This window comes from Salvelinus fontinalis, chromosome 22, assembly GCF_029448725.1.
Source record: "Salvelinus fontinalis isolate EN_2023a chromosome 22, ASM2944872v1, whole genome shotgun sequence".
NCBI classification, from domain to species: domain Eukaryota; kingdom Metazoa; phylum Chordata; class Actinopteri; order Salmoniformes; family Salmonidae; genus Salvelinus; species Salvelinus fontinalis.
The window spans coordinates 6,629,041-6,651,780 of NC_074686.1; the positions used below are offsets into that span (position 1 = coordinate 6,629,041).

A 22,740-nucleotide genomic window follows, 5' to 3' on the forward strand; every position below is an offset into this window, starting at 1 on the left:
GGGGATTTGAACTTGCAACCTTTCGGTTACTAGTCCAACGCTCTAACCACTAGGCTACCCTAACGCTCTAACCACTAGGCTACCCTGCCGCCCATGGGTAAAACTATAATGTATGGGGCGCAGTATGCTAATCAGGCTATGTCCTTAAATGTGCATTTGTTGTCAATTGTTGACATTCCTTGAAAGTCTACCTTTGGCATGTTTCTGATTATTGCTTCCATCCTGGTATTCATGAAAGAAAATTGAATGTCATCGAAAATCTAAGTGGGTTAGTAGACAAAGAATGGATGGCGCCAATGACAGCACCAGATGACACAGTGTCAGCAGACATTTGGCCCTGTAGCGAGGTGGCCTCTGAGTCCGAAACACTTTATAGGTGATCATTGAGGGTTATTCCCTTTAGTTTAGCTTTCACCTAGTGTTAACATGTCTGGCCATCAGAGCTCCAATCTCATACAAGAGGTGGGGGTTTTGTCTATTGGCAGATGACAGGACTTCCTGGTTCATAAAAGAGATGCTGGACAGAGCACCATACTCGACCATCGAGGACCTATATACCAGGCGGTGTCAGAGGAATGCCCCCAAAAATTGTCAGACTCCAGTCACCAAAGTCATAGACTGTTCTCTCTGCTTCCGCATGGCAAGCGGTACCGGAGCGCCAAGTCTAGGTCCAAAAGGCTCCTTAACAGCTTCTACGCCCCTTTTGTTTTTACACTGCTGCTACTCGCTGTTTATTATCTATGCATAGTCACTTCATCCCTACCTACATGTACAAATTACCTCGAATAATCTGTACCCCTGCACACTGACTCGGTACCGGTACCGCCTGTATTAAGCCTCATTATTGTTATTTTATTGTTACTTTTTTTATTTGTATATTTTCTTAACCAACAATGCAGTTAAGAAAATACAGTTAACGGTTTGTATGTAAGGATTTCACGGTAAGGTTGTATTCGGCGCATTTGACCAAAAAAAATGATTTGATTTGATTAAAGCAGAGGCTAGCAAACCATTTTGTGTCCTGTGTGACTTTCTAGAAACTGCCTACAATCACACAAGCTGATTCTTTCTATTTTTCACCCTTTTATACAGTATAGCGATGTCTCTTAGTGATATTGTTATAAGTAAGTGGACCACTGCATTCTTAACTCAACCATATGTATATGCCACCATCTTGTGGGGGCAGCAGGAAACAACAGCAGATATGTTAATTTTTATTTAACCTTCATTTAACTAGGTAAGTCAGTTAAGAACAAATTCTTATTTTACAATGACGTCCTACCCCGGTCAAACCATCCCCTAACCCGGCCAATTGGCCCTATGGGACTCCCGATCACGGCCGGTTGGGATCAAACCAGGGTCTGTAGTGACACCTCTAGCACTGAGATGCAGTGCCTTAGACCGCTGCACCACTTGGGAGCTGGGAAAGACAATGGGAAAGACAACAACAACCAGACAACACTACTTATAGAAGGGATATTCAACTGGTGGCCCGCGGGCCAGATCCGGCCCGTTTATTAATTTCTACTGGCCCTTTGATAAATTCTGAACATTAATAAAAGATCTGCAAAAAAAACCACTATGGTCCTGATCTACACTGAGTGTACAAAACGTTAGCTCTCTCCATGACATAGACTGACCAGGTGAGTCCAGGTGAAAGCTATGATCCCTTATTGATGTCACCTGTTAAATCCACTTCAATCAGTGTAGATGAAGGGGAGGAGACAGGTTAAAGGATTGTTATACCTACGAGACAATTGAGACATGCATTGTGTATGTATGCCATTCAGAGGGTGAATGGGCAAGAGAAAAGATTTAAGTACCTTTGAATGGGGTATGGTAGTAGGTGCCAGGCGCACTGGTTTGAGTGTCAAGAACTGCAACGCTGATGGGTTTTTCACCCTCAACAGTTTCCCATGTGGTTTTTAGAGGCTTCAAGAGCCTATGTGGCATGTATGACTAACTTTTTTCATTTAGTTTTGACATTTTTTTTTTTCAGAGGGGGGTTAAGGTAAAAACATTTTTTTTAAAGAAATGCATATATACAAAAATAACCCTGACACATTCCCCATCCCTTCCCATCCTGCACAGCAACCAAAGTTGCTTTTCAGTCCCCCTCCCACCCCTCCATCTCCCCTTAAATTTCCCCTCATATCACCCCTCGACCTTGAAAGAAACAAATGTATGACAAATAAAAAACTGAAAGAAAACATTTGACATAATTGTTCAGACCCTTTACTTTGTTGAAGCACCTTTGGATGCGATTGCAGCTTAGTCTTCTTGGGTATGACGCTACAAGCTTGGCACACCTGTATTTGGGGAGTTTCTCCCAGTCTTCTCTGCATATCCTCTCAAGCGCAGTCAGGCATTTTCAGGTCTCTCCAGAGATGTTCTATCAGGTTCAAGTCCGGGCTCTGGCTGAGCCACTCAAGGACATTCAGAGACTTGTCCTGAAGCCATTCATGTGTTGTCTTGGCTGTGTGCTTAGTGTCGTTGTCCTGTTGGAAGGTGAACCTTCACCCCAGTCTGAGGTCCTGAGCGCTCTGGAACAGGTTTTCATCAAGGACCTCTGTACTTTGCTCCGTTCATATTTCCCTCAATCCTGACTAGTCTCCCAGTTCCAGCCGCTGAAAAACATCCCCACAGCATGATGCGGCCACCACCATGCTTCACCATAGGGGTAGTGCCAGATCCCTTCCAGACGTGACGCTTGGCATTCATCAAAGAATCTTGTTTCTCATGGTCTGAGAGTCTTTAGGTGCCTTTTGGCAAACTCCAAGCGGGCTGTCATGTGACTTTTACTGAGCAGTGGTTTCCGTCTGGCCATAAAGGCCTGATTGGTGGAGTGCTGTAGAGATGGGAGAACCTTCCAGAAGGACAACCATCTTCACAGAGGAACTCTGGAGCTCTATTCTTGGTCACCTACCTGACCAAGGCCCATCTCCCCCGATTGCTCAGTTTGGCAGAGTGGCCAGCACTAGGAAGAGTCTTGGTGGTTCCAAACTTCTTCCATTTAAGAATGATGTGTTCTTGGGGACCTTTAACGCTGTAGAAATGTTTTGGTACCTTACCCCACACAATCCTGTCTCGGAGCTCAACGGACAATTCATTCGACCTCATGGCTTGGTTTATGCTCTGACATGCACTGTCATCAGTGGGACCTTATATACAGGTGTGTGCATTTTCAAATCATGTCCAATCAATTGAATTTACCACAGGTGGACTCCAAATTGTAGAAACATCTCAAGGATGATCAATGAAAACAGGATGCACCTGAGCTCAATCTTGAGTCTCATAGCAGAGTCTGAATTCTTATGTAAATAAGTTAATTATTAGCAAACATTTTCCCCAAAAAATTGTTTTCACTTTGTCATTATGGGCTACTGTGTGTAGATTGTTGAGAAAATAAGGCTGTAATGTAACAAAATGTTGAAGTCAAGGGGTGTGAAAACTTTCTGAATGAACTGTGTGTGTGTGTGTGTGTGTGTGTGTGTGTGTGTGTGTGTGTGTGTGTGTGTGTGTGTGTGTGTGTGTGTGTGTGTGTGTGTGTGTGTGTGTGTGTGTGTGTGTGACTTCAACTACACATACATTGTTGAAGTCGGAAGTTTACATACACCTTAGCCAAATACATTTAAACTCAGCTTTTCACAATTCCTGACATTTAATCCTAGTAAAAAATTCCTGTCTTAGGTCAGTTAGGATCACCACTTTATTTTAAGAATGTGAAATGTCAGAATAATAGTACAGAGAATGATTTATTTCATTCATCACATTCCCAGTGGGTCAGAAGTTTACATGCACTCAATTAGTATTTGGTAGCATTGCCTTTAAATTGTTTAACTTGGGTCAAACGTTTCGGTTAGCTATCCACAAGCTTCAAATAATAAGTTGGGTGACTTTTAGCCCATTCCTCCTGACAGAGCTGGTGTATCTGAGTCAGGTTTGTAGGCCTCCTTGCTCGCACACGCTTTTTCAGTTCTGCCCACACATTTCCTATAGGATTGAGGTCAGAGCTTTGTGATGGCCACTCCAATACCTTGACTTTGTTGTCCTTAAGCCATTTGGCCACAACTTTGGAAGTATGCTTGGGGTCATTGTCCATTTGGAAGACCCATTTGCGACCAAGGTTTAACTTCCTGACTGATGTCTTGAGATGTTGCTTCAAATATCTACATGTTTTTTCTTCTCATGATGCCATCTATTTTGTGAAGTGCACCAGTCCCTCCTGCAGCAAAGCACCCCCACAACATGATGCTGCCACCCCCATGCTTCACCGTTGGGATGGTGTTCTTTGGCTTGCAAGCCTCCGCCTTTTTCCTCCAAACATAACGATGGTCTTTATGGCCAAACAGTTCTATTTTTGTTTCATCAGACCAGAGGACATTTCTCCAAAAAGTTTACTTTGTCCCCATGAGCAGTTGCACACCGTAGTCTGGCTATTTTATGGTGGTTTTGGAGCAGTGGCTTCTGCCTTGCTGAGCGGACTTTCAGGTTTTGCTGATATAGGACTCGTTTTCCTGTGGATATAGATACTTTTGTACCCGTTTCCTCCAGCTTCTTCACAAGGTCCTTTGCTGTTGTTCTGGGATTGATTTGCACTTTTTGCACCAAAGTACGTTCATCTCTAGGAGACAGAACGCGTCTCCTTCCTGAGCGGTATGACGGCTGCGTGGTCCCATGGTGTTCATACTTGTGTACTATTGTTTGTACAGATGAACGTGGTACCTTCAGGCGTTTGGAAATCGCTCCCAAGGATGAACCAGACACGTGGCGGTCTAAATTTATTTAGAGGTCTTTGCTGATTTACCCATGATGATTTACCCATGATGTCAAGCAAAGGCACTGAGTTTGAAGTTAGGCCTTGAAATACATTCACAGGTACACCTCCAATTATGTCAATTAGCCTATCAGAAGCTTCTAAAGCATGACATCATTTTCTGAAATTTTCCAAGCTGTTTAAAGGCACAGTCAACTTAGTGTATGTAAACATCTGACCCACTGGAATTGTGATACAGTGGATTATAAGTGAAATAATCTGTCTGTAAACAATTAATTGGAAAAATTACTTATGTCATGCACAAAGTAGATGCCCTAACCGACTTGCCAAAACTATGGTTTGTTAACAAGAAATGTGGGGAGTGGTTGAAAAACTAGTTTTAATGACTCCAACCTAAGTGTAATGTAAACTTCCGACTTCAACTGTATATATAAATAAAACAAACTGGTTTTGTATGTGTGGGGCTTTAGCTGTTCTTTACAGAGTCAAATATATTTATCCAGGCCTCAATTGTTCCTTGACTAACTCAATTAATTCTCGCTGTCGATAATTTGAATGTTATAACTTTTAATAGTAACTGTATTCTCTGGTTAAATAGGAGAGAGTGAGGTGGTTGCCTTCTTAGTCAACATTTTTAGTAATCTTCTCGGATTTTGATTGAGAGATTCAAGGTGCTATCATCGTTAAGTAACATAATAGGTCGAAAGCATTAAATATTTAAATTCATCCACTTCTAGATGAATTGTATAACTTTGACCCAGAAGTATTTAACTGCAGAAGCATTTGACCCAGAAGCATTTGACTACCTAACCTTTTTAACTCCGAGTTACATTGTTATTCAATTATTTTTCAAAGTGTAGTGTACTTTGTTTAAGGGACATATCAGTGAAGACCACCTCTTCCAGGGCATATCTCTCTCTATACTCAGCCAGAAGTGTCATGTCTAAACCAATTTAGAATGGGGCAAAACGCTAGAGCCTGGAAATATGTAGCATTTGATTGTTGTCTTTATATGAATTTGTCTTCAGTGTTTGAACGGTTGAGGCTACAAAATATTATGACCCCATTCCTGCAATGTACGACTATAAGGAACACGTACATGCATTGGTTTCCCTCTCTGATACTAATAAGAAGTTAGTGTGACCAAACACGCACCTAATGACAGAGAAATTCTTTCAAAGCATACTTCCTTCGGACTGGAAATACGCATTGTCGGATTTGACATTCAGTACCAGTCAAAAGTTTGGACACACCTACTCATTCCAGGGTTTTTCTTTATTTGTACTATTTTCATGAGGTAGTCACCTGGAATGCATTTCAATTAAGAGGTGTGCCTTGTTAAAAGGTCATGAGGAATTTCTTTCCTTCTTAATGCGTTTGAGCCACAAGAAAGGAAGACCCAGAGTTTCCTCTGCTGCAGAGGATACGTTCATTAGGAGTTAACTGCACCTCAGATTGAAGCCCAAATAAATCCTTCAGAGTTCAGGTAACATACACACCTCAACATCAACTGTACAGAGGAGACTGAGTGAATCAGGGATTCATGGTCAAATTGCTGCAAAGAACCCACTGCTAAAGGACACCAATAAAAATAAGAGAATTACTTGGGCCAAAAAACAAGAGCAACGGACATTAGACCGGTGGAAATCTGTCCATTGTTCTGATGAGTCCAAATTTGAAATTTGTGTTTTCAACCGCCGTGTCTTTGTGAGACATAGAGTAGGTGAACGGATGATCTCCGCACGCGTGGTTCCCACCGTCAAGCATGGAGGTGGTGGTGTGATGGTGTTTTGCTGGTGACACTGTCAGTGATTTATTTAGAATTCAAGGCACACTTAACCAGCATGGCTACCACAGCATTCTGCAGCGATACGCCGTCCCATCTGGTTTGGACTATAATTTGTTTTTCAACAGGACAATGATCCAACATACCTCCAGGCTGTGTAAGGGCTATTAACCAAGAAGGAGAGTGATGGAGTGCTGCATCAGATGACCTGGCCTCCACAATCACCTGACCTCAACCCAATTGAGATGGTAGGGATGAGTTGGACCGCAGAGTGAAGGAAAAGCAGTCAACAAGTGTTCAGCATACACTACCGTTCAATAGTTTCGGGTCACTTATGTACAGTTTCTTCTTCGCCTCACCTCTCTCTTCATCCTCTTATTTCTCCTCAACCCCCTCTTCCTTCTTTTCCACTTCTTCAAATAAGAAATATCCTTGTATTTGAAAGAAAAGTACGTTTTTGTCCATTAAAATAACATCTAATCGATCCAGTGTCGACATTATTAATGTTGTAAATGGCTAATGTAGCTGGAAACGGCAGATTTTTTTTTATGGAATATCCTACATAGTCGTACAGAGGCCCATTATCAGCAACCATCATTCCTGTGTTACAATGGCACGTTGTGTTAGCTAATCCACGTTTATAATTTAAAAAAATCTAGATTGAGAAATAGATGCCTCACAAATCCTCAACCGGCAGCTTCATTAAATACTGCCCGCAAAACACCAGCCTCAATGTCAACAGTGAAGAGGTGACTCTGGGATGCTGGCCTTCTTGGCAGAGTTCCTCTGTCCAGTCTGTGTTCTTTTGCCCATCTTAATCTTTTATTTTTTATTGGCCAGTCTGAGATATGGATTTTTCTTTGCAACTCTGCCTAGAAGAATCTAAAATGTATTTTGATTTGTTTTAACACTTTTTTGGGGTTACTACATGATTCCCTATGTGTTATTTCATAGTTTTGATGTCTTCACTATTATTCTGCAATGTAGAAAATAGTCAAAATAAAGAAATATCCTTGAATGACTAGGTGTGTTCAAACTTTTGACTGGTACTGTATCTTTGTGTTATTTATTGAGATCCTTAGTCTTCAGATTCTTTTAAAATGACAAAATTAATTTGAGAAGCTTTTAATAGTTAATAATGGTGAGCAAGTGTGGCGCCGTTTACTTTTCAATGATGATAAAAATGTTTTGGTTGCACTTTGACTCACGTGGTTGAGGGCCCTCCACTTATTTCCGAATTACTTTAGCAACATTTCATTTTAAGAAAAGTGCATTATTGACGGTTGTGCGTTGCTTTTTTATACAGTACTTCCGAAGAATAATGCCATGTGGAAAAAGGTCCTGTATGTTTTCAGATGAACTGATAACATTGTGGCTTGGCTATATAAACTTTACTGTGTGGATCTACTAGGTACCTTACGGTGTTCCAAGAAATAGGCATAGGTTCAAGATTCCATGATCGAGCAAAGGCCTGACAATCAGGTAGACCATGTAAGGCTGCGCCTGAATTAGGCGGAAACAATTAACATAGTGTACCCATCTTAAAGAATGAAAACCATAGGCTACATTCTTATCTCTTTCATTCTTGGCTACACAAAGAGTGTCGTGTACACACACACACACACACACGTCAATTATGTTTTTAAGCCACCAGAAGTTATTTTACTATGACTCCTCACAGCCCATCCCACTGAAAGGGTGCAGAGAGCAATCTCCACAAATACGTGGTCGGACGGGTGAGGCTAATCACCACTTCTACAGTCTGGCTTGGAGACTCACATTTTGTGATCCACCAGGAAACTGGCCAATTAAACAACAACAAAAAAGGATGCCATTGTCAATAAAGAAATGTCCACAAATAAGAAATATTCAAAAAGGTGACAGAAAAAAAATGCTTTAAACAGCTTGGAAAATTCCAGAAAATGATGTCATGGCTTTAGAAGCTTCTGATAGGCTAATTGACATCATTTGAGTCAATTGCAGGTGTACCTGTGGATGTATTTCAAGGCCTACCTTCAAACTCAGTGCCTCTTTGCTTGACATCATTGGAAAATTAAAAGAAATCAGCCAAGACCTCCACAAGTCTGGTTCATCCTTGGGAGCAATTTCCAAACACCTGAAGGTACCACATTAATCTGTACAAACAATAGTATGCAAGTATAAACCCCATGGGACCACGCAGCCGTCATACCGCTCAGGAAGGAGACGCGTTCTGTCTTCTAGAGATGAACGTACTCTGGTGCGAAAAGTGCAAATCAATCCCAGAACAACAGCAAAGGACCTTGTGAAGATGCTGGAGGAAACAGGTACAAAAGTATCTATTTCCACAGTAAAAACGAGTTCTATATCAACATAACCTGAAAGGCCGCTCAGCAAGGAAGAAGCCACTACTCCAAACCGCCATAAAAAGCCAGACTACGGTTTGCAACTGCACATGGGGACAAAGATTGTACTTTTTGGAGAAATGGTCTGATGAAACAAAAATGGAACTGTTTGGCCATAATGACCAACGTTATGTTTGGGGGGAAAAATGGGAGGCTTGCAAGCTGAAGAACACCATCCCAACCGTGAAGAACAGGGATAGCAGCATCATGTTGTGGGGGTGCTTTGCTGCAGGAGGGACTGGTGCACTTCACAAAATAGATGGCATCATGAGGTAGGAAAATTATATGGATATATTGAAGCAACATCTCAAGACATCAGTCAGGAAGTTAAAGCTTGGTCGCAAATGTGTCTTCCAAATGGACAATGACCCAAGCATACTTCCAAAGTTGTGGCAAAATGGCCAAAAAGTCAAGATATTGGAGTGGCCATCACAAAGCCCTGACCTCAATCCCATAGAAAATTCGTGGGCAGAACTGAAAAAACGTGTGCGAGCAAGGAGGCCTACAAACCTGACTCAATCACACCCGCTCTGTCAGGAGTAAAGGGACAAAAGTCACCCAACTTATTGTGGGAAGCTTGTGGAATGCTACCCAAAACATTTGACCCAAGTTAAACAATTTAAAGGCAATGCTACCAAATACTAATTGAGTGTATGTAAACTTCTGACCCACTGGGAATGTGATGAAAGAAATAAATCATTCTCTGTACTATTATTCTGACATTTCACATTCTTAAAATAAAAGTGGTGATCCTAACTGACCTAAAACAGGGCATTTTTACTCGGATTAAATGTCAGGAATTGTGAAAAACTGAGTTTAAATGTATTTGGCTAAGGTGTATGTAAACTTACACAACTTCAACTGTAAATCCAATTCGTTATTATAGCTAGTTACCATAAATCACAACAGAATAAAATAATAACAGTCTTTGCATTTCCAATAAAGAACATTCCAGACACATTGCAGAGAAAACGGACATCACCATTTTGTCCTCTATTCCACCTACTACCATACCAGACACATACAATTTACTGCACAGCAGACACGATAGATCAATTAGTCCTATTGTTGTTGAGTCTCCGCGTTCCCTCACACTCAGACACACGTGTTCAATCTGCGCACACACTCATTTAGTATAGAATGATCACATGAAACTTAAATCACTTCCGCCTCCATTTCAAAACACACACATCAAGAAAAGTTGGAAATCAGAGTAAGGATATCAGATGAAATGGAATCACTTACCCTTCTGGCTGGCTCAGGCAGTTGACTCTGTTCTTCTGTGACTCGAGGAATGTGTCTGCAGTGACTGACAGCTTCACTTCCACCTGCTCTGGCTCTGCACCGGGTCTCTCTGTGTCCTCAGTGACAAGAGCGTTAGCTCTCTTCTGAAGTCTCTCGAGGATTGAGTCACCCGTGACTGGAGGATTCACTTCCAACTGCTCTGACACTGGCTCTCCACTGGCTCCGTCTGTGTCCTGAATAAAAATGCTGTCTAGCCACTCAGTACTGAGTGTCCCTTTGTGTTCTCTCTTTACAGTGTATGTGTTGGACTCGGACTCAGCGCTGTGTGCGAATGTGTCTGTCGATGTCTCTTCTCTGTCTGTGTCAAGTGGGAGTCTGTTCTCACCATCTGCACTGTGTGCGACAGAGTCTACGTTTGTTTTCTGGTCAGTGAAAGAGGGTGCGCTCGGTGCACCCGTGTCCTCGACGGTACGAGTGACCAAGTCCACTATCTCTGCTGTATGTGTGTCTAAAATCCTCTCTCCGTCGGCGGTGTGTGTGAGTGTGTTGTGAGTTGTGAGTGTGTCCCCTCGCCCTCTGTTGTTAGAGCGTTTATTCTCAGCGCTGCGGGACTCGTTCACTCCCTCCTGTGGCTCTTCCTGGCATGGGGTCTGTGCATTTGTATAAGTGCAGGCCTCTGTTCCCAGGCAAGCATGCGTAACCACACTCCGGTTACTCCCTGACCCCTCCTCCTCTCCATGCTGCTCTGTGGTGAAAGGTGGGGCTGGCGACTCACATTCCATGAGCGTGTGCATCTGCTGAACAGGTAGGGCTGGTTCCACCCCCTCCTCCCTCTTTTCCTTCACCAGTGGCCAGACTTCTCTCGCTTTTCTCTCCTCCACCTGCACTAGGCTCGCCGCGTCACTCTCTTCTTGGGACTCAATGTTTCTCTTCTTCTTGTGGACTTCATTCTCTTGACCTCTATCCTTCGTTTCGAACATTTCTTCAGTGTCTTTCTGTGACGCCACACTCCATCCCATTTCGGTGGTTTCATTACCATTCCTCCGTTGTCTGCCCGTGCCTTTCTCTTCCTCTGCTTTGACCTTTTCAACTCCACTCTCCTCCATGTAATCGTCCAGGATGCTGTAATGGACCAATGATATAGTGACCTCCATGGCACTGCTGTTCTCTGGTATGGTCACATAATGTGAGCTTGCCCTGACAACTTCTGCATCACAGGGCATATGTTCCTCAACCTGTCTATTAGAATCTATGCTGTTGGCCTCTTCCATCATCTCTGCTTCTTGAGTAGCAATTGTGGACACATATGATTTTTCCCTGACAATGTCTGCATCACAGTTCGGAATATTTTTCGCTTCCATAATCTCTACTTCTGCTTCTTGACCGGTCGCAGTTGCCATTGTTTCAGAGATTGTAGAGGAGCCGGAAGCGTCAATGGTGACTGGTTTTGTGACAAAGGATTCCCCCTGTGTGGACTCAAGAGAACCGGAACTCTCAGGCTCAGTGAGGGAGATATCTGTGTTAGGGTCGGAGGTGTCTGTTTGAGGAACAGCGGGATCCTTTTTTTCAAGAGAAGTGTCCATATTATGAGGCGGATATTCAATCGTAACGTCACAAGTCTCCATGTCTGGGTTAGACGCGTAACTAGTGGCGGCAGATCTGTCAGATATGTGACGCGAGGGAAAACCTTCAGGAAAGAGAGAGTCATAAAGATCTTCAAATACTGGTTTTGAGTCACTAGCAGTGAGGTTAGTTTTAGGGGAAGCAGCGGTGTCTGTGTCAGGATGGCTGGCATCCATTTTGGAGACTACAGTGGCAGGTATGTCCATGTCGGGGACAGGGGCGTCAGTGGCAGATCGTAATGGAGTCGATTGGGTGGTGCCACTGACACTAGCTTCAGTGTGATCAATGGCAGTTTCAGACTCCTGTTTAACTGGTTCAGGTAAAAACAAGTCAAAGGGGTTACCCAAGGACAGGTGTGGGTCAGTGTCATAACTCATGGTTAGGTTGGTGTCAAGACGTCCCTCAGTAGAGTGAGGGTCTGATATGGCAGAGCTTTGTTCCGATGTGAAACTATGAGGAAATAGCGAGTCATACAGAGTTCCATATACCTCTTTGTTGGCGGAGGACGTGTCAGTGTTGGGGACAGCGTTGTCACTGCTGGTAACGGAGTAGACCGCGTTTGCAATGGAGGCTAGCATTTCAGCTGTAGATTTGTCAGTGCTTGGAACGGGGATGACCATTTCAGCGGGAGAGGGGCCAGGATGAGGAATAGCGGTGCTGACCTCTTCAGAGGTGACGGAGGTGACAGTTTCAGGCATAGGCCTAGATGTATCAGTGGTGGAGACAGAGGTGTCATTGATGGAGGTGGTGCCAATGGTAGTAACAGTGTCAGCAAGAGTGTCCACGTCAGTAACAGCGTTGATAGTGAGAAGAGAAGAGCTGACAGTGATGAGAACAGGAGTGTCAGTGTCGTCAGCCAAAGTATCACGGTTGAGCGTAAAGGTCTCGGTATTAACTTCAGGGACAGGTGTGTCTGTTTCAGTCACAGAGGTTTCTCTATTGGGGTCCAAGGCAATGGGAGAGGGATCAGTATTAGGGGTAACAGTGCTGATATTCTCAGCAACAACAGGTTGGCCAATGGAGAAGGTAACACAGGCCTCAGCTTTGGTAAGTGGGAATTCAGTAACAGGAAAGACGGGATCAGAAAGACCACTACTCACAGGGTCAGAGCTGGGTAATGGGGAGTGGGAAATGTCATCTCTCTGGTTTGTGGTGTAAACTGTAATAGGAGGAGGGCAAAAGGGTGTCGGTGGGCTAGATGGATAGCAGGGTGCTGGGATAGATGGGAAAGAGGGAGGAGTTGGATTAAAGCTATCAACATCCATATAAGTTGTGTCAGTATGGTCTGTTGAGGCATAAGCGTTGTCACACTGAACATCCGGGCTCTCCTCTTCCTCTGAGGTCTCGTCCCACATCATCTCAGGCATTGCTAAAGGGGCTTTTCCTGTAGCCCGACCCACTTCAATAGGAATAATCTTATCCATCAGGGATTCCTGGGATTTTGATTGGTTAGTGAGAGTCTTAGGACTGTCCATCAGGGGCTCCTGGGCCTGCGATGCGTTGGGGACAGTGGCAGGAGGATAAGAGGTGACCCGTGTCGTAGTGTTTATGACAGGCTGAGACATAGTGAACCTTACGCTCTTGTTCAGAGTACCGCCCTGGCCGATGTCCCAGAGGCTGAGGTCCAAAGGCTCCTCCTCCTCTTGCCCTTTGACCTCTGGATCGGGGCTGTGGAGGACCACGATGCTGTGGGATAGATCCCTGTCACTCTTCTTCTTACTCCTCTTCAAGCCGAAGGTGAAAGTGCCGAACCTCTTGGGCTTGGCACGGAGGTCCATCTCTGAGTAGCTGAGGTCCTTGGCCTGTTTGCGAGCGATAGACGGAAAGGCAGAGGGAGGGATAGTGAGTGAGAGACGGGGAGGGAGAGGGGGGACAATATGCTAAAAAGAGAAAGACAGAGGCAGAAAAAGATAAAGGGAGAAAGAGATTGGGGAGAGAAAAGAGAGACCGAACATTACGTGGAGTATGAAACGTTCATTTCGAAGCTATCAACTGCTCCGTAGAGAGCCAATAGGCTCACTGTGTAATTTGCATGAGAATAATCTCTCGATTTCATAAGAACCAAACCCCAATTACTCAGAGCTTGCAACGCTCCACTGACAACAAAAAAGCCAAGAATCCCTGGTATGTATTGAACAGAAGTTATAGAATCCTGCCAGTGTTTGTTCATCGGAGTTGATCTGTCTACACCTCCGTGAAAAAGGAGCACGGAGACACCCTTCCAAGACATATTTCAAAGAGGACTCCACCCTTAGTTTGAACAACATCAGTTCCAGAGATGGAGATCTCCAGTGGTGTGTCAGATCGTGGGGATGAGGTGCGAATGATTGGAGGAGAGCCACAAAGTGTTGGTAGCTAATAACACAAACCATATCCTATCTGTCTGGACACCGTTTTCCTATGATTACGTTTGATAAGACATCGTTGCAATGTTATTCTGGTGAGTGTGCCTTTGTTGCACCTGGATGACAATGGAGAATGGAATGCAACGCTTTCCATTAGGCAAGTCTGTCAGATTTGAATCTGGGCAGAGTTGAAAAGAATTCCTCTTTGAGTGAAACGCAGAAGATAACAATAGTAGTGAAACCTGAGTCTATCTACGGTATGTGGATGGGGCAACTATGTGTTTTGACACAAAGACACACACACACACACTAAAATGTGGGGGAAAAAGGTTGTTTATTTTCCTTGCATACAAAATCTTACAACTTTTGATGCTGCTCATTATCTTTCTTGATATGCATTTCACAGATTTGGTTCCCCCCCTTTTTTTGTGGCAGCCCACGGGTATAAGAACATGTGAAATGCAAATATGATAACTGAATATATCTGAATAAATATGATGTTGAATGTTATAGGCTTGGGCGGTATACCGAGGTATTTGAAAATAGCCACTGGATGGAATTTCAATACCATCAATATCGTTGAAACTAGTTCTTTGAAGTTTTTCAATACATTTTAAAATTTGTAGCTCATGTTTATGTAAATACATACAGTCACCTTGTGCAATACGAGATAAAGCAGATCGCGTTCTTCATTTCACCGGTCACATTATTTTACATTATGAAGCTTAACGTAGTTCCCCAGAACAGCTGAGCCAGTCACACAGCCAGCTACATTTCCTAATGTTTTGCTTAAAGTTAATATTGTATTTTACAGAGAAAAGTGGGTTGGCTACACCAAGAAAAGTACCGGAGAAAAGTATCGACGTAGGTAGAGCGCTGTCTGCTGATAGAATGCCGTTTGTGAATTCTCATCTGAGTGGAGAAGCGCAACTGAAGCACGAAATGTGTAATGCCGAGCAGAAATTATAATAAGAAGCATTTTACATCTGCGTTTACAAAACGCAGCAGGATATTAAGCGTTTTATTTATTTTTCTGCGTGAAAAATGCTGAATTTTGCATTAACTAGCAAGTTAAACTTTTGGGTCGCGTTATCGAAGTAAGTGGCTGAATAAATAAGGTGACGGGGCACCATATTGTGTTAGCTTTCTGCCATGTTTGAGAAGTCAAAGGTGGATTGGATTAATTATTTGTAATTAATGCCACTATCTTGATTTCCTTGTGTTTTTCTCCTGTCTGTTCTCGGCCCATCTTCTCCCCCCTTTTCTTCAAGAAGAGCAGGCAGGCTCATTGCCCTAGTGACCCCAGACTCCACACAGGCACAGCGTGTACACATGCTGCTTCAGAGCCAGTACTGTTCTTCCTTCAGACAAGGATGCATCCAAAACTTTGTTAATTTGCACAATGTCTCGTTCACATTCGCTTGTAAATGTCCAAACTCAGCAAAAATGACATTCGGTAGCTCGTCCCTGCATTCGGAAAGTATTCAGACCCTTTAACTTTTTCCCACATTGTTACGTTAAACAGGATTTTAGAATTGTTTTGCAAAAGCATACAATAAAAAAATGAAAATATTTACGTAAGTATTCAGACCCTTTATCCAGTACTTTGTTGAAGCACCTTTGGCAGTGATTACAGCCTCTAGTCTTCTTGGGTATGACGTTACAAGCTTGACACATCTGTATTTGGGGAGTTTCTCCCATTATTCTCTGCAGATCCTCTCAAGCTCTGTCAAGTTGGATGGGTAGCGTCCCTGCACAGCTATTTTCAGGTCTCTCCAGAGATGTTCGATCGGGTTCAAATCTGGGCCACTCAAGGATATTCAGGGACTTGTCCCGAAGGCACTCCTGCATTGTCTTGACTGTGTGTTTAGGTTTGTTTTCCTGTTGGAAGGTGAACCTCTATCCCAGTCTGGAGGTCCTGAGCAGGTTTTCATCATCATCTTTACCTTGATTCTGAATAGTCTCCCAGTCCCTGCTGCTGAAAAACATCCCCACACCATGATTCTGCCACCACAGGTATCGTTCTAGGTTTCCTCCAGATGTGACTCTTGGCATTCAGGCCAAAGAGTTCAATCTTGGATTCATCAGACCAGAGAATCTTGTTTCTCATGGTCTGAGAGTCCTTAAGGTGCTTTTTGGCCAACTCCAAGCGGGCTGTCATGTGATTTTTATTGAGGAGTGGCTTCCGTCATGGCCACTCTACCATGAAGACCTGATTGATGAGTGAGATGGTTCTCCCATCTCCACAGTTGCTTGATTCGTCACAATATTGTCTTGAATGTTCTCGAGGACCGAAATGAACGTTCTACTAGCTACTCAATGACATTCTCTGAGCTGCAATGTTCTGATGAAGATTTAGTCTAAAGTGCATTATAGTTACATGGAACAAACAATAACATTTCTAAAAGGAGGCAAATAATTTTGTCATCACTGTAATAGCGTCAGATTGACTTTAGATGGAGCATAACTTTAGCTAGCTAAGATTGAGGGACAGGACCGGATTTTAACTAGCTAACGTTACCATTTTTTACAAATTTTTCTAGCTATGGCAATTGCCATCTCTAAGTAAATTTGACAACATGATAATGATGGCAAAGTTGTTTTCTACTAATTACTTGCCTACTTTAGCAATGTCATTGTATTTCTAGGCCACTATAGTGTCTCCTCGGATAATGTTAGTTAAATTGCTAGCTACCAAAGCCTGTGAGATAACTAATGGTAGCTAGCCTGTTGACTATTGTTCAAGCTGCAGTCAGTCACCCAAAAAGGACTTGATTTAGATTGTTGTCTTTTTCGTGTTTTCTTTGATGACTGTACAAAATAAAATGCTCTAATTTACAATTTGAAGAGTATTTGTTATTAGAGCTAAAATTATTGGATTTGTAGCTTCTATCCTGACAGCCAGAAGAAAGAGAGGGTAGCTATTACTTTAAGTTAGCTAGATAACTCATTAGATGTATGTTTATCTGTGATATGATTCCTAAAAAAAATGGTGAGCCTTCTGGCTGTTGAATGAACGAATGAATGTATAACTCTTGTGATAAATCATGACTTATGAAGGCTCAGGTTGGAGGTATAACTGGTTCCATTTTGCTACAGGCATACATAATCATATTATTTTAGTTATGTACTATCAGATATTAAATTGTTACGTCTTCTCAAAATATGAGAGTGAAAGGGATTATAAACTATAACTTTGCCACCTTGCCAACAGGTTGATAACAATTCCCTTACATTCATGATCCCCTTTTTTCTGTGTTAAAGGGTCATCACTGAAGAAGGCCTGCAGGATGAGGAGGACCATGAAGTCATGGACTTCTTGGAGGAAGATTCTTTTGATGAGGAGCTACTTGGTGAAGACTATTACAAAGAGTATGACCATATACTATGGTTTAAATGCTGTAGTCCTACTATTTTTTATATACTATTTACTGTAGTCTTTACTGTAGTATTCATTGTAGTATACTGAATATAGAAGTAGAGTCTTTCTCCTTGAGGAAATCTACTGGAGAAATACTAAAAGAGCACATCTTCCATAAGCTTTAGATAGATAGGACTGGGGTATGAACAGAGTTCAGAGCTCTTGTTATAACCTGTATGGAACACAATATGGTCGATACTAGGCATGTAGGTTTCTCACTTATGGGTGGCATAAATTGGGATATGGGGGAGGGGAATGGGCAAGGTATTTGCTAATGAAATACTGTAGTATTTAATACAGTAAAAAAAGTACTGTTTTTGCAGACATACATTACTGTAGTAATTAGTTTTTTTTTGCAGATAATACTGTAGTATTTACTATAGTAGTCTGCCGTATACTGCAACATTCGATAGTGAGTAATACACATGATCGAGGGATACTACAGTGTGTAGTATACTATTCCCAGAATTCTATAGTAAACTGTAGTATTTTTACATGTGGGAAAACAAGTGAACATCGACTGGCAGAGAAGCAGCTTAATTAACTTGTGTGCCCCTCCCCCTCCCCTCCGAGGTTGATGCTGGTGGTGGCACAAATGTTATAGCCTGGTCCCAGATCTGTTCATGCTGTCTTGATAACTACTAATGTATGATAGTTGTTATGCCATGTTACCATAGCAGCTGGCTTGGCTATACATAGGAGATGCCTTCAGAAAGTATTCACATCCGTTGCCTTTTTCCAGATTTTGTTGTATTAAAGTGAAATCAAAGTGCGATTTAATTGTCATTTTTTTGTCAACAATCTACACAAAATACTCTAATGTCAAAGTGGATTTTTTTAATAAACATTTGGTATAAAAAAATGTAAAAAATAAAACACGAAAATATCTTGATTAAATAAGTATTCAACCCCCTGAGTCAATACGTCGCCTTTGGCATTGATTACAGCTGTGAGTCTTTCTGGGTAAGTCTCAGTCTAACTGCCCCTTTATGCAATACACACACACACCCACACGCTTTCAGACATGCACACAAAACACTAGCAGAAAACAGTGTTTACACCAAATATAAAACGTTCCCATGTCTCCAGACTTTCTAGAACACTTTGGAGAAGTGTTCACTAGTGGGCTAGAAATAAAATACGTTTTTCGTTTTCATAATTTAACTGAGGTTTTACCTCTGTTCTGAGGAACAATGAATCACTGATGATGACTGACAACAAAACCGATTGTATGCTTGGTGCCTGCAAACCTCATGCATGGTAACACTGGCTCCCTCTATCGGGCAAGGGAAGGACTAACTAACCTATTATACACCATAAGTATGTGGACACCTGCTCATCGAACATCTCATTCCAAAATCCTGGGCATTAATATGGAGCTGGTCCCCCCTTTGCTGCTATTACAGCCTCCACTCTTCTAGGAAGGCTTTCCACTAGATGTTGGAACATTGCTGTGGGGACTTGCTTCCATTCAGCCACAAGAGCATTAGTGAGGTCGGGCACTGATGTTGGGTGATTAGGCTTGGCTCGCAGTCGGCGTTCCAATTCATCCCAAAGGTATTCGATGGGGTTGAGGTCAGGGCTCTGTGTAGGCCAGTCAAGTTCTTCTACACCGATCAACAAACAATTTCTGTAAGGACCTCGCTTTGTGCACGGGGGCATTGTCATGTGGAAACAGGAAAGGTCCTTACCCAAACTGTTAGAAATACTGTATTTGGAAACAAGTGTGAAAATAGTAGGCTATTTATAGGAAATTATTTGAAAATAACCTCCCTCTAGCGTGGAATAGCAGAACCTGATAACGTCATAGTTTACCCAAATGACTAAAGACTTTTTAAATAAGTGCTACACAGATCACAATGTGAGGAGTCTACTGTATGGCCATGATTTGCACTGAGAACTGCCAGAGGGAGAGGAGGTGGACACCGACTGGCATGCTACTGTTAGAAAAGGGCCGCACACTAAACGTTAAAAAGACAATATGCATTTTCTAACACAAACAAAAATAAGCTCCAGAGTATATTCCTGCTCTGAAAAGCCTTGAGAAAACTAAGAGAAATACCACAACGGTTTCTCAATTAAAATGACAGACACCACATTAACACCAAAAAAAGCAGTAGTTGCCCTTATGAGATTAGGCATTCTCAAACAGACACTGTACAGTCAGGAGTGAGCTATAGTCATACTATAGTAAAGCACATTCAAATGGATACCATACACATGAAAGCTGATAAGGAAAGATATTGCACACAAAAAACACACTTTTTATAGAATTGTAACTCTGTGTGATTCTTTGAGCACTGTGGACAATGACTAGAGACCAAATGTCCACTTTAATAACGGAACACTAGTCACTTTAGTAATGTTTACATACTACTTTACTCATCTCGTATGTATATACACTGTTGTCTATTCTACTGTATTTTAGTCAATGCCACTCCGACATTGCTCATCCTAATATTGATATTTTTCTTAATTCCATTATTTTACTTTTAGATGTGCGTATTGTTGTGAATTGTTAGATACTACTGCACTGTTGGAGCTACGAACACAAGCATAAACTTTGTTTTTATTTTGACTTTATTAGTTAAGTAATCATCTCTGTTCAGGCAGTAGCAGTCAGCCCATCTAACATTTTGTGCTCTCCATACTGTACTGGTTTGAGTCATCCCATTTAGCTAGCCTGCCTAGTATGCTGCAGAGCTGTCTGACGAAATCGTTGAACTAATTCTTCAAAGTAGCTAAGGCATACTTTCACGAACTGTTTGTCCCCCTCATCGTTGTGTACATTCCTCTCTCAAGCGGTCTGTGTGTATACAACCTAATGTAGCAAGGGCAAAAGTGTATCCATCCAGAGATCTGTATATAATGACGAGGTGCTCATGTCTCTGTCCTAACAATGGGAGTCGTTATCCCAAAGGTGGGAAGAAACGTATTGGCGTTGTTTTTGGAATGATCTTTGTGAGAGTGAAACCTCTCGCTTCGCCTTATCCTCTGATTCGTCTCTGTCGGGAAAATCCACAAAGGATTATGGACATTGTAGTTAATTACCAAGTTTCTGCACTGAACTAGGTTGAATATTTGCTTAATGAAAACTACAACTCCCTTCAGCCCAGCATCCCACATAGTTCTTGACTTATCTTGTGAATAATTTGATTTCTCTCTAGATAAAGAGGGCACATTGGCTCACAAACCACCCCCCCGGAATTAAAGCAATTGATCTGACGTCTGTCAATTAGTTGTTTAATAACTGATTTAAAAAAAACGAAATGTCAGTTAATCACTCAGCACCAGAAAGTTATTTTCGTAAAATACTTTACATAGCCTACTATTTGAAACTGTTTTCAAATGCATACCACTAAGACCAAACAGATGTTTTTGTTGTACTGTATGTGTGTTTATAGTTTTGTTTAATGTTGTGTTGTCTGAAACGTTGTTCCCCCTGCAGCTATTGGACCAGGTCTCTCTTGGGAAAAAGAGATGTTATCTCAATGAGAAAAACCTGTATACATAAAAAGGTATAAAAAAAAAGAAAAGAGGAAAAAAAGAAAATTGACCTGGGTTCAAAGGCATTGGTATTTTAAATATTTGTATTTTCAAATGCATCCCAAAACTTTCAAAGTGTATTTCTAAATACAGTATATTCCAATACATCCATTTTCAAATAAAAAATATTAAAAAACACAAAGTGTATTTGAACCCAGGTCTGGAGCTGACGTTCCCAGTTATCTCTAAAAGGACTGACAGGGGGTCAAGGACCCCAACTGACCTTTGACCTGGGAGCAGTCAGAGATCTGGTCTTCTTGGTGTGACTAACATCAGGCCAGTCCTCAGCATCCCTCCCCAGGGCATCGCCACCAGATCCATTGGTCTCAGCAGCACTGGAGAACACACAAATACATCCTGATTTGGTGTGCTTGCTGAAGGCAAAGCACAATTCTACATTTCTTACATACTTCTTATTACAATTATTCCACTCGCTCTAGCACTTAAACCACTTGAGCTATTAACACTAAAACAACTTTAAAATGTGCAGACTGACCGTATTCAGGTTGTTTGAGAAAATGTTTGATAGTATTTATACTTTCCGTACTACAACCATATTTGCATGAAACTAAATGCAAGTCAATAGACTTGAATGGTAAAAAAATGTAAATCAATGGATCCTCTTTCACCATTTAAGGCATGCTATCAACACCATCCAACGTTGGGGTGTTCAGAATGATTGTCAAAGACTGATATTCGAACAAATTAAAATATGCAATATTTACATTAGTCAATGGCGACCATGAGAGGTAGATATTCAGTCTCACTGCTTTCTAACCGTTCCAGCTAGAAACTCTAGTCTAAACCAACTGCAGGATGATGGAAACACTTCATATATTCTTTCATTCATCCATCCTTTAATCAGTTAAAATGGGCATACATTTTCATATTAGAGAAAACGCAACAACACTGTAAGAGTATAAGGTAGAAACACGAAACACACGTTTAAAATGTGCAGATTGTCCCAAAATAACATCTATACTTTTTGTACTACAACCATATTTAAAATGAGCCACCATTGGCCATGCATTTCAATGACAATAAAAGAGCCATAGACTTGCATGGGGATCATTTGGCCTCTTGAAGCGTTTAGGTGATCAACTCTAAACCGACGCCGAAATGTGCACACTGACTCAACATAAATTGTTTGCGTACAGCCTTTTGATACAATTTATAATTTTGGAACTAGAACCATTTTAAATTAGCATAAATCGACATAGGTTTGAATGAGAACCAAAGGAATACAGTGGTAGCAAAGTAAAAAATATATATATATCCGGACTTCAAATTTCAAAAACGTTTAATTTACTTACAACTTCATGGATTCAATGCCAATCATATGAACGAAGTGCAGCCTTTTCAAATGCTAATGCTTTTTAACCATTTCAGCTACACACATTAAAACTAACATTTTCAAAATGTTATTAATTATAACTACTCAAATTTGCATTAAAATGAGCCCACTAACAGTAATATTCAACATTCAAAGCCAACTTTCACATATTCAGGCTATCCTATCAACCAACCAACCCATCCATCTGCCTAATTTTCAAACTATAACCAGTCACTACCACTACTTATTTCAAAACCATACTTTAAATCAAGCTAGCAAG

General features: G+C 41.7%; 1 protein-coding gene across 1 annotated transcript in view; it reads right to left on the bottom strand.

Moving 5' to 3' along the window:
- Window positions 1-22,740, bottom strand: part of LOC129819458 (uncharacterized) — a 68,133-nt gene that overhangs the window by 37,091 nt on the left and 8,302 nt on the right. Inside the window, exons 3-4 of the mRNA XM_055875773.1 lie at window positions 21,351-21,462; window positions 10,193-13,695 (exon numbers count right to left, since the gene is read on the bottom strand). Coding sequence (XP_055731748.1) covers window positions 10,193-13,695; window positions 21,351-21,462 — 3,615 coding nt within the window. The remainder of the gene's footprint in view (window positions 1-10,192; window positions 13,696-21,350; window positions 21,463-22,740) is intronic.